The sequence below is a fragment of the Microchirus variegatus genome (assembly GCF_963457635.1).
Source record: "Microchirus variegatus genome assembly, chromosome: 19".
NCBI classification, from domain to species: Eukaryota; Metazoa; Chordata; class Actinopteri; order Pleuronectiformes; family Soleidae; genus Microchirus; species Microchirus variegatus.
In genome coordinates, this window is record NC_139820.1 from 2324670 (window position 1) to 2340919 (window position 16250).

General features: G+C 42.8%; 5 protein-coding genes across 6 annotated transcripts in view; 1 reads left to right on the top strand and 4 right to left on the bottom strand.

Moving 5' to 3' along the window:
- Nucleotides 1–881: 881 nt before the first annotated feature.
- Nucleotides 882–2562, bottom strand: LOC310941277 (tripartite motif-containing protein 16-like). The gene has a single exon (XM_083906419.1). The coding sequence runs from the start codon at nucleotides 2557–2559 to the stop codon at nucleotides 898–900; it is 1662 nt and encodes a 553-aa protein (XP_083762545.1). The 5' UTR covers nucleotides 2560–2562; the 3' UTR covers nucleotides 882–897.
- Nucleotides 2563–3945: 1383 nt separating this feature from the next.
- On the bottom strand, nucleotides 3946–5610 carry LOC310940877 (tripartite motif-containing protein 16-like; the record flags this gene model as incomplete). The annotated part of the gene is made up of 1 exon (XM_083905915.1): nucleotides 3946–5610. Exon 1 carries the CDS (start codon nucleotides 5605–5607, stop codon nucleotides 3946–3948), a length of 1662 nt encoding a protein of 553 aa, XP_083762041.1. The 5' UTR covers nucleotides 5608–5610.
- A 2029-nt stretch (nucleotides 5611–7639) lies between these two features.
- On the bottom strand, nucleotides 7640–9482 carry LOC310940876 (tripartite motif-containing protein 16-like; the record flags this gene model as incomplete). Its single annotated transcript, XM_083905914.1, has 1 exon — nucleotides 7640–9482. One exon carries the CDS (start codon nucleotides 9480–9482, stop codon nucleotides 7821–7823), a length of 1662 nt encoding a protein of 553 aa, XP_083762040.1. The 3' UTR covers nucleotides 7640–7820.
- A 560-nt stretch (nucleotides 9483–10042) lies between these two features.
- ntan1 (N-terminal asparagine amidase) lies at nucleotides 10043–13123 on the bottom strand. Its single transcript, XM_083906408.1, has 10 exons — nucleotides 12907–13123; nucleotides 12536–12638; nucleotides 12354–12419; nucleotides 12165–12273; nucleotides 11986–12059; nucleotides 11836–11889; nucleotides 11700–11753; nucleotides 11514–11611; nucleotides 10969–11082; nucleotides 10043–10877 (listed from the first exon to the last, which is right to left on the bottom strand). Exons 1-10 carry the CDS (start codon nucleotides 12985–12987, stop codon nucleotides 10701–10703), a joined length of 930 nt encoding a protein of 309 aa, XP_083762534.1. The 5' UTR covers nucleotides 12988–13123; the 3' UTR covers nucleotides 10043–10700.
- Nucleotides 13124–13342: 219 nt separating this feature from the next.
- Nucleotides 13343–16250, top strand: part of LOC310940921 (putative ATP-dependent RNA helicase DDX17) — a 9003-nt gene continuing 6095 nt past the window's right edge. For both annotated transcript variants that reach the window (XM_083905975.1, XM_083905976.1), the window contains exons 1-4: nucleotides 13343–13632; nucleotides 14579–14738; nucleotides 14830–14926; nucleotides 15085–15218. In XM_083905975.1, the coding sequence (XP_083762101.1) occupies nucleotides 13580–13632; nucleotides 14579–14738; nucleotides 14830–14926; nucleotides 15085–15218 (444 nt within the window). In that variant the 5' untranslated portion in view covers nucleotides 13343–13579. The remainder of the gene's footprint in view (nucleotides 13633–14578; nucleotides 14739–14829; nucleotides 14927–15084; nucleotides 15219–16250) is intronic.

Here is a 16250-nt window from a genome sequence, read left to right on the forward strand (position 1 = left end):
CGGCTGTGTCATCACCCAAAATGGCGTCTCGGCGATACCGTGAGATAGAGCACCATTTTTGTCACGGTGGCCACTCGTGGTACTGCAACAACAAATACTCACGGGGCCCAAACAGCAATTTTTCCATTGGGCACAATAGTAAAAGAGGACATTGGCGTTTATACATCTTTATATCATATATATATATTTTTTTTAATTCATGGAGTTGTATATGTGTAGAAACTTCACAAAGGTCATAAAAAGCCAAGAGAAATCGTATTTCCCAGAGTGACGTCACAGCTGTACGGCGCCACTGTCAGGGAACCGTACTACGGTGGCCCTGAGGTGAAAAACACAAACGCAAATCAAATCATTGTGTTTTCTGCTTTAATGTCTGTGTTTTTTTGTTTTGTGATTTTGCGGTTTTTAAAAAATAAATTATCACTTAAAACGACTTGAATATGAATATAAATACTTTAATGCTTCAATATCTGGCAGTTTCTCAATATTACTGTGTTTTGTGCACTTACAGTTTCAAGGAATAAAAGACAAACAAAAACCCATTTGGATTTTTCAACTTTATTACATAACAGGAACTCTAAAATGATCCAAAATGCCCTGCATGTTTTACACGTTTCCCTGCTCCAACACACCTGATTAAAAAAACAAACAAAAAAACAGTTTTACCCATAATCCCAGTCATCTTAGAACACAAATATTCCCATAAACTCACTTCAAAGCGTTTGATACTTTACAAAAGTAATTTACACCAAAAAATAAACAACGTAGGATCCGATAGAGACACAATGACTTATAACGATGATCTGTTTTGATTCCTGTTTTTTTTGACGTAGCTTCTCAACCAATCAAAAGTCGTGCACTACACCTTTAACTCACTTCTTCTTACAGAACTCAAGACTATTTGAGTTGACAGAACTCAGCTGTGTCTCCATAATAATCATAAAGCCTGACTCCAGCATAGAGAGGCTGAGTAAACCTGGTCTGGACTCTGTGGATCAGAGTCATGGTGTCAGAGACTCTGTAGAAGGACAGAAGACCTGCTCTGTGGTCCAGGTAAACTCCCACTCTGGAGACTTCAACATCTGAGACTTTAGTCTGGATGCTGTTGTGAACAAACTCACAACCGTTTTGATAACAAATTAAACTCCAAGATTTGTCATTGAATCCAAAGCTGCATCCATCTCCTGATCTGTTGATGTTCTTGTACGTCACTGCTACATAAACTCCTAATCCTGTCCTCTCCACCTCCCAGTAACAACGTCCACTCAGACTCTCTTCACTCAGGACCTGACGCACACCAGTGAATCTGTCTGTGTGATGAGGATAAGACAGATTTTTCCCCATTGATGTCACTTTTCTGTTTCCCTCAGATAAAAACAGCTGTATGAAAGCTGTGTTTGGATCCAGTTTGATTTCCTGTGAATATCTGAGGAACTGAGCTCTGGTCTTTGGTTCTGGTTCTGTCAGTAAAACATCTGCTTCAGTCACAGCCAGTGAGACGTTTGTCCACGTCTGGGTCAGGACGTCCTTCAGTTGTCCTCTGAGCTTCACCACAGCTGCCGTCACGTCCTCAAAGTGTCTCAGAGGACGGACGTTGATGGTGGACGAGTGTGTAGATGGACTGAGTGCTGACAGTGAGCCGTAGTTGAGGAGAAACTGGTTGTGGTCGTGTGTGAGCGAGAGCTGCTTCAGTTCAGCTTCTCTCTTCATCAGCTCAGTCTTCTCCTGCTCAAGCTTCTCCTGAAGATCTTTGACTCGACTCACTTCAGTTTCCTGCTGGGATTTGATCTGCTGCTTCACGTCAGAGCGTATCTTCTGCAGGAGCTTCATCATCTCAGTGAAGATCTTGTCAGTGTCCTTCATGGTTTTATCAGCAGAGACAGTGAGGTCCTCCACCTCCTGTTGAAGCACCTTCACGTCTCTGTCTATGTCCTGGACTCTCTGCTGGACTTCTTCTTGACTCAGATCCAGTTCTCTCTGCTTCTGCGTCCTCTCTGCTGCAGCTGAGACTACGTCGTGGTCTTTGTGTTGGTCCACAGAGCAGAGATAACAGATGCACTGATGATCAGTGCGGCAGAACATCTTCATCACCTCGTCGTGAAGAGGGCAGATGTTCTCCTGGAGGTTCTTGGAGGGCTCCACCAGCTTGTGTTTCTTAAACGCAGGTGATAGATGATGAGGCTGGAGATGTTCCTCACAGAAAGAGGCCAAACAAACCAAACAGGACTTGAGAGCTTTCAGTTTCCTGCCAGTGCAGAAATCACAGTCCACATCTTCATCTCCAGCAGAGCAGTGATGAGCAGGAGCAGCGTGGAGTTCAGTCTTCTTCAGCTCCTCCACTAACTCTGCTAACATGATGCTTTTCATCAGTTTAGGCCTCGGTGTGAAGGCCTCTCTACACTGAGGGCAGCTGTAGATCTTCTTCTCTTCCTCTTTGTCCCAGTGGTTGTTGATACAGTTCATACAGTAGCTGTGTCCACAGAGAAGAGTCCCTGGATCCTTCAGAAGATCCAAACAGATGGAACAGCAGAATCGCTCTCTGGTGCTTTGCTGCGCCATTTCACCTCTCTGTGACGACGACGACGACTGTCTGAGTTTCACTTCCTCACAAACAGAACTGCTTTGAGCCGAGCTCTGAGTTACAGTGCAGTGGGCGGAGCCTGTGGTTATGCTGCTCTTTGCTCCTCCCCCCCTCTGTTGAAACTGCAGATCTGAGGCCGAGGAAACCAGGAAGTGTGAGCTCAGAGCGGAGCAGGCTGGGTTTTATCAGAATGTGACTGGTTTCCTGGAAAAGGAGTGGCCTGACAAACACTGTGTGTTGAACTGAGACGACGACAAATGAGCAGTTGCTGCCAGGGGCTGTTCTAGAGTCTGTAGGGGCCCTGAGCAAAAATTCCCAGGGGGCCCTTCCTTCCAACCAGTGTTCATCAGCCATTATGTTATAAAATATCTGACACCAACGAAAAATGTATGAGTTCAAAATATATATTTTTTTTTTTCGAAATGAATGAAATAACATGGAAAAACCTTGTAATTAAAAAGTATGAGAAAATATAAATAAACAGTAAAGAACAATAAAATACTGCAAATAGCTTTTAAAAAACTATATAAACTTAGTAAAAACAATACATTACACTGTAAAGAACCCACATTATAAAACAATATAAATATATAGAACAATAAAATACTGTAAATGACTGAAAAAAACATATAAACCGAGAAAAAAAGATATGCATAACACTGCAAATAATCCTCTTCTATCAGTAGCAGTCTATTTTTTTTAATGCAAATATTTTGTCTGTACTGTTGTTGTTGGTGAGTTCAGTTTGTTATATGAACATTATTGCTGAGTCTCTGTGACATATTAGGAGGATTTTATGGCTTAAGTTGCTTCAGATTTATTACATGATGCACCTTTAATGATAAATCCATCACATTTCATGTGAAAGGTTTAGCTCTGTGCTCACTCTCAGAGTGCGTGATTATCAATCGGCAACAAATCGTTTACAACCGATTCAAACTTCGTGGACGTGTCGGTGAGGACAAAGATCAACATCAAGGAAGGAATAAAAGACAAACAAAACCCATTTGCATTTTTCAACTTTATTACATAATAGGAACTCTAAAATGATCGAAAAATGCCCTGCATGTTTTACACGTTTCCCTGCTCCAACACACCTGATTAAAAACAAACAAACAAAAAAACAGTTTTACCCATAATCCCAGTCATCTTAGAACACAAATATTCCCATAAACTCACTTCAAAGCGTTTGATACTTTACAAAAGTCATTTATACCAAAAAATAAACAACGTAGGATCCGATAGAGACACAATGACTTATAACGATGATCTGTTTTGATTCCTGTTTTTTTTGACGTAGCTTCTCAACCAATCAAAAGTCGTGCACTACACCTTTAACTCACTTCTTCTTACAGAACTCAAGACTATTTGAGTTGACAGAACTCAGCTGTGTCTCCAAAACTATAATAAAACCTGACTCCAGCATAGAGAGGCTGAGTAAACCTGGTCTGGACTCTGTGGATCAGAGTCATGGTGTCAGAGACTCTGTAGAAGGACAGAAGACCTGCTCTGTGGTCCAGGTAAACTCCCACTCTGGAGACTCTAACATCTGAGACTTTAGTCTTGATGCTGTTGTGAACAAACTGACAACGTTTTTGAACACAATCTAAACTCCAAGATTTGTCATTGAATCCAAAGCTGCATCCATCTCCTGATCTGTTGATGTTCTTGTACGTCACTGCTACAGAAACTCCGAATCCTGTCCTCTCCACCTCCCAGTAACAACGTCCACTCAGACTCTCTTCACTCAGGACCTGACGCACACCAGTGAATCTGTCTGTGTGATGAGGATAAGACAGATTTTTCCCCATTGATGTCACTTTTCTGTTTCCCTCAGATAAAAACAGCTGTATGTGAGCTGTGTTTGGATCCAGTTTGATTTCCTGTGAATATCTGAGGAACTGAGCTCTGGTCTTTGGTTCTGGTTCTGTCAGTAAAACATCTGCTTCAGCCACAGCCAGTGAGACGTTTGTCCACGTCTGGGTCAGGACGTCCTTCAGTTGTCCTCTGAGCTTCACCACAGCTGCCGTCACGTCCTCAAAGTGTCTCAGAGGACGGACGTTGATGGTGGACGAGTGTGTAGATGGACTGAGTGCTGACAGTGAGCCGTAGTTGAGGAGAAACTGGTTGTGGTCGTGTGTGAGCGAGAGCTGCTTCAGTTCAGCTTCTCTCTTCTTCAGCTCAGTCTTCTCCTGCTCAAGCTTCTCCTGAAGATCTTTGACTCGACTCACTTCAGTTTCCTGCTGGGATTTGATCTGCTGCTTCACGTCGGAGCGTATCTTCTGCAGGAGCTTCATCATCTCAGTGAAGATCTCGTCAGTGTCCTTCATGGTTTTATCGGCAGAGAGAGTGAGGTCCTCCACCTCCTGTTGAAGCACCTTCACGTCTCTGTCTATGTCCTGGACTCTCTGCTGGACTTCTTCTTGACTCAGATCCAGCTCTCTCTGCTTCTGCGTCCTCTCTGCTGCAGCTGAGACTACGTCGTGGTCTTTGTGTTGGTCCACAGAGCAGAGATAACAGATGCACTGATGATCAGTGCGGCAGAACATCTTCATCACCTCGTCGTGAAGAGGGCAGATGTTCTCCTGGAGGTTCTTGGAGGGCTCCACCAGCTTGTGCTTCTTAAACGCAGGTGATTGATGATGAGGCTGGAGATGTTCCTCACAGTAAGAGGCCAAACAAACCAAACAGGACTTTTTAGCTTTCAGTTTCCTGCCAGTGCAGAAATCACAGTCCACATCTTCATCTCCAGCATAGCGGTGATGAGCAGGAGCAGCGTGGAGTTCAGTCTTCTTCAGCTCCTCCACTAACTCTGCTAACATGATGCTTTTCATCAGTTCAGGCCTCGGTGTGAAGATCTTTCTACACTGAGGGCAGCTGTAGATCTTCTTCTCTTCCTCTTTGTCCCAGTGGTTGTTGATACAGTTCATACAGTAGCTGTGTCCACAGAGAAGAGTCCCTGGATCCTTCAGAAGATCCAAACAGATGGAACAGCAGAATCGCTCTCTGGTGCTTTGCTGCGCCATTTCACCTCTCTGTGACGACGACGACGACTGTCTGAGTTTCACTTCCTCACAAACAGAACTGCTTTGAGCCGAGCTCTGAGTTACAGTGCAGTGGGCGGAGCCTGTGGTTATGCTGCTCTTTGCTCCTCCCCCCCCCCCCTGTTGAAACTGCAGATCTGAGGCCGAGGAAACCAGGAAGTGTGAGCTCAGAGCGGAGCAGGCTGGGTTTTATCAGAACGTGACTGGTTTCCTGGAAAAGGAGTGGCCTGACAAACACTGTGATGAGCAGTTGCTGCCAGGGGCGATTCTAGAGTCTGTAGGGGCCCTGAGCAAAAATTCCCAGGGGGCCCTTCCTTCCAACCAGTGTTCATCAGCCATTATGTTATAAATAATCTGACACCAACGAAAAATGTATGAGTTCAAAATATATATTTTTTTTTTTCGAAATGAATGAAATAACATGGAAAAACCTTGTAATTAAAAAGTATGTGAAAATATAAATAAACAGTAAAGAACAATAAAATACTGCAAATAGATTTTTAAAAAACTATATAAACTTAGTAAAAAAAAATACATTACACTGTAAAGAACCAACATTATAAAACAATATAAATATATAGAACAATAAAATATTGTAAATAGCTTTTTAAAAAACGATATGAACTTAGTAAAACATACATTACACTGTAAAGAACCCACATTTTAAAACAATATAAATATATAGAACAATAAAATACTATAAATGACTTAAAAAAACATATATAAACTGAGTAAAACTTGCAGAACGATAACTTCACACAGGTTAAAGTGAGGTGGGGCCCCTTTAGGGGGGGGTTTCCTACTGAGATGTCATTGCAAATCACCCATTGTTGTTTAAGGGGGACGAGGAGGCGGCTGCTCACTGCACATTTCAGTAAAAACAGCCCTCAGGCTCCGAGTGTCGGGGGGGGCCCCCTATCAGCTCGGGGGGCCCCAAGCAGTTTCCTGCCCTGCCTGTTCACAAGCTGCGCCCCTGGCTGCTGCAGTTCCACAACATTTTCTGATAACAATGTGTCCTGACGTATAGAAGAGTGCGCAGCTTTCATACTCAAAAGATGGCGTACTCTCAACATTAGAAAAGTACGTAGGCAAAGAACACGATTGCGTATGTGCATAAATATACCAGATTTATGGGATGTTTTGGCTGAATTAGAGCTTTAATGGATGAATAGATTTATGACATGATGCACCTTTAATGACAAATCCATCACATTTCATGTGAAAGGTTTAGCTCTGTATTTTTTTTTTCGAAATGAATGAAATAACATGGAAAAACCTTGTAATTAAAAAGTATGTGAAAATATAAATAAACAGTAAAGAACAATAAAATACTGCAAATAGATTTTAAAAAAACTATATAAACTTAGTAAAAAAAATACATTACACTGTAAAGAACCCACATTATAAAACAATATAAATATATAGAACAATAAAATACTGTAAATGACTGAAAAAAACATATATAAACCGAGAAAAAAAGATATGCATAACACTGCAAATAATCCTCTTCTATCAGTAGCAGTCTATTTTTTTTAATGCAAATATTTTGTCTGTACTGTTGTTGTTGGTGAGTTCAGTTTGTTATATGAACATTATTCCTGAGTCTCTGTGACATATTAGGAGGATTTTATGGCTTAAGTTGCTTCAGATTTATTACATGATGCACCTTTAATGATAAATCCATCACATTTCATGTGAAAGGTTTAGCTCTGTGCTCACTCTCAGAGTGCGTGATTATCAATCGGCAACAAATCGTTTACAACCGATTCAAACTTCATGGACGTGTCGGTGAGGACAAAGATCAACATCAAGGAAGGAATAAAAGACAAACAAAACCCATTTGAATTTTTCAACTTTATTACATAATAGGAACTCTAAAATGATCTAAAATGCCCTGCATGTTTTACACGTTTCCCTGCTCCAACACACCTGATTAAAAAAACAGACAAAAAAACAGTTTTACCCATAATCCCAGTCATCTTAGAACACAAATATTCCCATAAACTCACTTCAAAGCGTTTGATACTTTACAAAAGTCATTTATACCAAAAAATAAACAATGTAGGATCCGATAGAGACACAATGACTTATAACGATGATCTGTTTTGATTCCTGTTTTTTTGTTACGTAGCTTCTCAACCAATCAAAAGTCGTGCACTACACCTTTAACTCACTTCTTCTTACAGAACTCAAGACTATTTGAGTTGACAGAACTCAGCTGTGTCTCCATAATTATAACAAAGCCAGACTCCAGCATAGAGAGGCTGAGTAAACCTGGTCTGGACTCTGTGGATCAGAGTCATGGTGTCAGAGACTCTGTAGAAGGACAGAAGACCTGCTCTGTGGTCCAGGTAAACTCCCACTCTGGAGACGACAACATCTGAGACTTTAGTCTGGATGCTGTTGTGAACAAACTGACAACTGTTTTGAACACAATTTAAACTCCAAGATTTGTCATTCAATCCAAAGCTGCATCCATCTCCTGATCTGTTGATGTTCTTGTACGTCACTGCTACATAAACTCCTCCTCCTGTCCTCTCCACCTCCCAGTAACAACGTCCACTCAGACTCTCTTCACTCAGGACCTGATGCACACCAGTGAATCTGTCTGTGTGATCAGGATAAAACTGATTTTTCCGCATTAATGTCACTTTTCTGTTTCCCTCAGATAAAAACAGCTGTATGTGAGCTGTGTTTGGATCCAGTTTGATTTCCTGTGAATATCTGAGGAACTGAGCTCTGGTCTTTGGTTCTGGTTCTGTCAGTAAAACATCTGCTTCAGCCACAGCCAGTGAGACGTTTGTCCACGTCTGGGTCAGGACGTCCTTCAGTTGTCCTCTGAGCTTCACCACAGCTGCCGTCACGTCCTCAAAGTGTCTCAGAGGACGGACGTTGATGGTGGACGAGTGTGTAGATGGACTGAGTGCTGACAGTGAGCCGTAGTTGAGGAGAAACTGGTTGTGGTCGTGTGTGAGTGAGAGCTGCTTCAGTTCAGCTTCTCTCTTCTTCAGCTCAGTCTTCTCCTGCTCAAGCTTCTCCTGAAGATCTTTGACTCGACTCACTTCAGTTTCCTGCCGGGATTTGATCTGCTGCTTCACGTCGGAGCGTATCTTCTGCAGGAGCTTCATCATCTCAGTGAAGATCTCGTCGGTGTCCTTCATGGTTTTATCGGCAGAGAGAGTGAGGTCCTCCACCTCCTGTTGAAGCACCTTCACGTCTCTGTCTATGTCCTGGACTCTCTGCTGGACTTCTTCTTGACTCAGATCCAGTTGTCTCTGCTTCTGCTTCCTCTCTGCTGCAGCTGAGACTACGTCGTGGTCTTTGTGTTGGTCCACAGAGCAGAGATAACAGATGCACTGATGATCAGTGCGGCAGAACATGTCCATCATCTTATCGTGAAGAGGGCAGATGTTCTCCTGGAGGTTCTTGGAGGGCTCCACCAGCTTGTGCTTCTTAAACGCAGGTGATTGAAGATGAGGCTGGAGATGTTCCTCACAGTAAGAGGCCAAACAAACCAAACAGGACTTTTTAGCTTTCAGTTTCCTGCCAGTGCAGGAATCACAGTCCACATCTTCATCTCCAGCATAGCAGTGATGAGCAGGAGCAGCGTGGAGTCCAGTCTTCTTCAGCTCCTCCACTAACTCTGCTAAAATAGTGCTTTTCATCAGTTTAGGCCTCGGTGTGAAGGCCTCTCTACACTGAGGGCAGCTGTAGATCTTCTTCTCTTCCTCTTTGTCCCAGTGGTTGTTGATACAGTTCATACAGTAGCTGTGTCCACAGAGAAGAGTCCCTGGATCCTTCAGAAGATCCAAACAGATGGAACAGCAGAATCGCTCTCTGGTGCTTTGCTGCGCCATTTCACCTCTCTGTGACGACGACGACTGTCTGAGTTTCACTTCCTCATCAACAGAACTGCTTTGAGCCGAGCTCTGAGTTACAGTGCAGTGGGCGGAGCCTGTGGTTATGCTGCTCTTTGCTCCTCCCCCCCCCTCTGTTGAAACTGCAGATCTGAGGCCGAGGAAACCAGGAAGTGTGAGCTCAGAGCGGAGCAGGCTGGGTTTTATCAGAACGTGACTGGTTTCCTGGAAAAGGAGTGGCCTGACAAACACTGTGTGTTGAACTGAGACGACGACAAACACGATAACTGTGTAAAACCTTCTCATGATCCTCAGAGCCATCTTGGACTTGCCTCTGAGCTGTCGTCTTGTGTCGACAAGCAATGCTTCAAGATCCACTGATAAAATCGGCTGCATATTATCCATACATGAACCTTTCATTCAGCTGGTTTTGATCTCTCTTCAGTAACTTTGTATGCGACGTGCAGACGTAGTACGTCATCACGGCGTCTCTCCTCACCACCGACTCCATTCACGCAACACGTGAAACTCCATTTATTGCATTTTTATTTCATGGCAGACACAAGAATATGCACACAAGGCATCGACCGTTTGAAACAGTCAACTGTAAATGATGAGCACATGCAAACATATATAACACATTCATAGCCAAGCACACAGCATTTATATAGCATCTATATTACAGTCATATTCCACTCATTACAAAAGGTGCAATTGGAAGAAAACTGGACTTTGCAGTTATATTAATTCCCCTTTCTTCTTTTCTTTGTTTCCGACTTGTGTTTAGATCCCGATCGGTGCTTAAAAGTTAAAGTTTCATTCTTAGGACGTATGTGGCGTGTGGAGAAAAGTGTTGAAGGACCCTGTGTGGCCTTCAATTAGCATCAGATGCTGAGTTTGTTCATTCTGAGCTATTGTAAAAAAAAACATGGTGGTCTAAAAGCGCGGCCTCTGTAGAGCTGAGCTGACTATATAAATATAAAAGGCTCATTTTGTGGTGATAAAAAACCCCCCCAAAAACTAGGATTCACACAATAATCTTCAAATTCATTTTACACACTGGACGTATAAACTTGCCATCTTGCCCTCTTGTTAAGACACAATGAATAATAATAATAATAATATAATGGACAGGTGGAAGAGACGTGGTTTATCTAAAGCACTGAAAGGCAACAAAAAGCAGTCAGGTTCCATGTGAAGGTTCCAATTAAAATGGCGTCAGGCCTCCGAGAGGACAGTCCTGTCCCAGTCCCCCGCCTCAGTCCTGTGGTAGAGTTGCGGTTGACCCCCAGGGAACAGGCAGTCGGGGTCGGGGTGGTCCAAAAGGAACTGGATGGTGGACTTCATGTGCTGGACGAAGTGAGGCGGTTCAGCCATGGGAGAGGTGGACAGGTCCTGGACGGCAGAGACACAGACCAAAGGGTCATTTACTGTTCTGAAATGTACACGAGGCGGCGTTAAACGAACGCCGGCGACTAAGATTTACCCTTAAAATCGTGTCGTCGCTCTGGGACAACCAGAAGGCGATGTCCAGATTCGGGGGCCACGTGCAGGGTCCAACTTTCACGAGTCCCCGACTTGAGTCGTAGATGTCGACCATCTGCGGGCGACGAGAAGCTTTCACCAAACGATCTTAAGAGTTAAGTTTTAAGTAACGTGGATTTAAAGGTGCCGTATGTAAGAACGTGGCCAAAAACAGTTACTACATTCAAATTCAAGACACCGAGGTCTTTTAGGTTTCGTTTTCCGACGTGACTGGCAACCCGTGGTTGCTCGGCAGCTGAGACTCTACTGACTGCAATGATTGGTAGACGGCGGTAGGTGGCGCCACATGCCAAAAACGTGATTTCAAAACAAACATGATTTGCAGTCTGCAAAATATTTTTTTTAATGCTGTACTGTTGTTGGTGGTGAGTTCAGTTTGTTATATGAACATTATTCCTGAGTCTCTGTGACATATTAGGAGGATTATTATGGCCAGTAGCTTTAGATTTATTACATAATGCACCTTTAAGTTTGTGCCAAACAAACCTCTCCGCCCGTGAAAGTCCGCGCCGACCGCAGCTTCTCTGCTGGTCCTTTGTGAGCGAACGACGACGGGAACACTTCCCCGGTTTTCACATTTACACCTACACACAAACACACGCACAAACGCTCCACATTAACAAAGCCGCCAGCATGTCGCGCGTCTCAGTCCACACACACACACACACTCACCTATTCCATACAGAACGGGTCTGTGAGTCTCGCCAACGACGACGTCGTTCATTTCTGCAACAGAGAGCAGAATTGTATTGTCATTGCGTGTGTTTGAGGGGAAATGTCAGAATCTAAAAGGCATCATCGGCGTTACCTGTGATGCAACACGTCTCCAGATGAATTTCCTCTGTCTGTCTCTGAAACGCTGCTGTAAAAGGCGGAAAAGAGAAGAGTTTAAATGGCACCAGGATCAGTTTCAAAATGAAACATGCGGCGTCTTAAAAAGAAAAAAAAAGGACTATACCGATAATGTCAATGCTAAGTTTAGGGGACGTCTTTGACTCGTCGTTGAATCCCCCGACAAGATGGAGCTCGAGTCTACGCGAATATAAAAAAACACACACAAAGTAGAGAAAGAATTTGCTTTTCAAAGACTTTCAGCAAATAAAAAACAGTGCGGCGACGCTCGACGTCGCTCCGTACCTGCCCTCTTGACTGACGTCACTCAGTGACACGACGGCTTTGACCAGGAGCGGGATTTCAGAACTAGTGCTGGAGCCGTCGCAGTGAGCGAGGCAAACCGCTCCATTTCCTGAGAAATCAAAAGGCAGGTTCATCAACGTGGCACGCACGCACACACACACATGCAGACTGAAGGGGGAAATACAATACCGGTGTGTCGCAGCACAACCAAATGGCAGGTGGTGGCATCGTCAGATCCAATGACTGAAATGCGCTCTGAAAAATTGCATTTTTCAAAGACAATTAGTCTCTGAGGAAAAATAATAATAATAACTGGTACAAATTGGTGCGTTTTTTAAATATCGGTATGAATCATGTGGGCCTTTACTCACGGTCTGCTGGTGTCGTTGCAGCAAATTCTCTTTGTTGGACGTATAAGAGGCACTTTGGGTCGACGGCAACAATTGGCTTGGAGCGAAATGTTGTTGCATTTTCCTGTGACATTTGAGTAAAGGAAAAAAAACAAACACATTATTCATTTAAGCTTTAAAGCCATAAACACACACAAACTATCCTCTTATTATGTCAATAACATGTCTCGGGGGTTTGTTCGACCACTACTTTTGATGACTTTGATGACAACTTTTCTTTTATCATCGACGTATTTGAATTATTTTGAATTACCTCTTTAGCATTCACTAGACAGCATCATTAGCATCACAAACCATCACTAGCATCACAAACCATCACTAGCATCACAAACCTGCAAATGTGGATATTTCTCGAACAGATCGGCCGCCGCGTGAAAGCCGTCTACTCGTTTGTTTTGGATAAACAAAGGCATTTCCTAACGCTGGGTCCACTCCACAATACGCCTTTTTACCAATAATAATAATTTAAAAAAATATGTACATATATATATTTTACTTAATATCTTTATATTTTACGGAAACTGTAAATACGGAACTAACGATAACACAACTTCCTGGATAGCACAACTTCCTGGAATTTCTTCTTCTACGGTTTCTTTCTCTTAGAAGAGACTGTCACGCGCTGATAACACTGCCGCCAACTTGGTCCAATTCACCATGTGTACTTAAGTGCACGTTTTTACGTAGTGTCGTTTAAAACGAGACGGGCTACGTATAATTACTAAACAAGTGTACGTCGTTAAAGAGGGACGGGGCGAAAAGGGACGATGTGGTGGCGGCGGCCTGCGTAGCTTCGTGACGCATTTGAGTAAAAGCTTCACGAAAGTCAACATTTAAGCGTTATTTTTTTTTTTTTTTAAACCGTTGCGCACGATTTGACAAGCTAATTTGGTCTCGCGCATTCTGTCGTTGAAAAAAAGTTGCGTGGAATTCGGAGCGGCAGACAACGTAAGACGTCAAATCAAACGTTAGCTAGCGCAGCTTTGAGTGTTGTTTTCCCCAAACATGAGAGGGGGATCGTCCTATGGAGACCGAGACAGGGACCGTGGGCGAGACAGGTAACTTTTATACAGTTTATAAAGGCAAATACACACTTTTGTACGTATGACATAATAATATGGACCACACATATAGTAGTTTGACTCGGCGCCGTGGTTGTTTTTAGCAGGAATGCGGTGAAACTCGACGCCTCTGAAGTTGGTTTACGTTCACCAGGGGCGATTCGAGAGTCTGTAGGGGGGCCCTAAGCAAAAATTCCCAGGGGGCCCTTCCGACCAGTGTTCATCACCATTATGTTATAAATAACCAGATAATAGAAATAATAATAAAAGAAAAACATTTTGAAAGTATTTAAAGTGAAAATATGAATTTAAAGAACAATAAATCACTGTAAGTAACCTTTTAAAAACTATATACACTTAGTAAAGAAATATGCATTACATTGAAAGGAACAACATGTAAATATATAGAACAATATAATGCTTTAAATAACTTAAAAAAACCATTTACATTATAAACTTATAAACTAAATATAAAGTATAGAAGTTAAATAGTTTTCTTTTTTTTAATAAACACTTTTATTGAAGTTCACACAACAAGAACCACGTGACACATTACATCTCGCGAATACAAACGAACGAGATGCAAAAAATACAGTAAACAAAAACAAAACCTAAATAAATTAAATAGTTTTCTTGGGGGTGCTAAACACACAGCAGGCAATTCCTCATCAGCACCTTTAAGCACTGCTTCTACTAGTTAGCATCAGCTAGCGTTCTGATGCTAATGTTAACTGCTGTTCAAGTCTGTGTCCCTGTTAGTTAGACAACTTAAAAGTTCAGTAACTCTGGCTCCCCCCTCTGGATTTCTGAGTAATTACAAAAACAGTGTGTTTTTGGCAATAATGGCAATTAAAGTGACACTGATTTGTGACACGGTTTCTCTGAAGGTAAAAACTGAACATTTGACACTGATTCTCCAACATTCTCTTTGCGTGTTTCCCAGGCCACGGTTTGGGTCCATGAGCGGTCGAGGTGGACCCCCGCCAATGAAGTTTGGGAACCCAGGAGAGCGTCTCCGTAAGAAGAGGTGGAACTTGGACGAGCTGCCTAAATTTGAGAAGAACTTTTACGTGGAGCACCCTGATCTTCAGCGCCTCAGTCAGGTACGTTTCGTGTTTAGTATCGGAAGGCGTTCAGGAAAAATGAATATTGATGACCGCGTATGTACGCGTTTTTTTTTTTTTTTTAATCCAGTATGAAACGGAAGAGTTTCGCAGGAAGAAGGAGATCACCGTCAGAGGCACCGGCTTTCCGAAACCGGTCACAGCGTTTCACCACGCGCAGTTTCCTCGTAAGTAAACTGCAGTACATGACGCACAAAAGCAAATGCACTCTGAGGTTTCTTGAATACATATTTGTATTGGGCTGGCCTTTCGTTTGTGGTTGAAACTGTTTCTGATGCTTGCGAAAAGTAGTATTTTAAAGTTAGGAATTAACTCCTTTGCACAGAATATGTGATGGACTCGCTGATGCAGCAGAATTTCAAGGAACCCACGGCGATCCAGTGTCAGGGCTTCCCTGTGGCCCTGAGCGGCAGGGACATGGTGGGAATTGCACAGACTGGCTCTGGAAAGACACTGGCTGTAAGTATGCAAGGGTAACGCAACACGTTTATTATAATAAAGAAAGAAACACACATATATACAGCATCAGGCTAATTGTACACCGGGAAGAGCAGAGCAGCTGTAGACGCAGACTTAAGATAATGTAAGAATAATACTGTTCTTTCTGAATCGCGACTGCGAGAGAATACGTTCTTTTTCTTCTTTCTTTTTTTTTTAGAAATAGGTTACGTTATCTTAAAAAAAAGAGTAACTGGTTGGTGACTTACGTCACTACGTAGGTACGGGGCACAGAACGAGGGAAGACATGGCGACGCTAGGCAACAACTTTGAGATTAGAGGATGCACCGAGCTGTTTAAAATCACCTGTGTGGCGGCATTTTGGATTCCCTATATACACAAATACAACCATTGAGAAATGGACAGACGAAACCAAAACAGCATTTAAATATCGCAAGAGACTGCAAACGTATAGCGGCAACACGAGCAATATTAGCCGCCACAACAGCGAGAAGCAAAGTAACGTCACGCCACCTTGTGAGCTGCCAAACTATAAATACGTCATATCTTAACACACACAGCACGTTTAGACTCTAAATGGCCGATTTCTCGCCTCAAATTATCTTAAAACTGCGTTCCGTGACCCAGGAGAGTGAGAAACGGCCACCGTTTCAATGTTATTCCGCTTCCACAGTCTTTTCTCTCTCGGACGCCATTGCTCACTGTAGCTAAAAGCACAACAACCTTGCGTAGTGACCCCTACTGTTCGGGCGGGAAATTGCAGCGCGTATCCGTCACCACGATGGAGAAGTATGAAGGCTCGAGGGGTCTCCGTGGTTACGCAGTCGGAGAAGTATAATGTGGCCTTTACTTGTGAGAGTGTTTCTAAAGAAAGGAGATATTTTTTTTCATGTGTTTTGTTTTGCACTTTTTATAAGAGGACACAAACTGTAAATATAATATCATAATTTGTCTGTAGCTCATTTTGATAATAATAAAAAAAAAAAAATTGTGAGAAAATCGTATCGTGAACCGTATCGAGTTGTGAGTTGA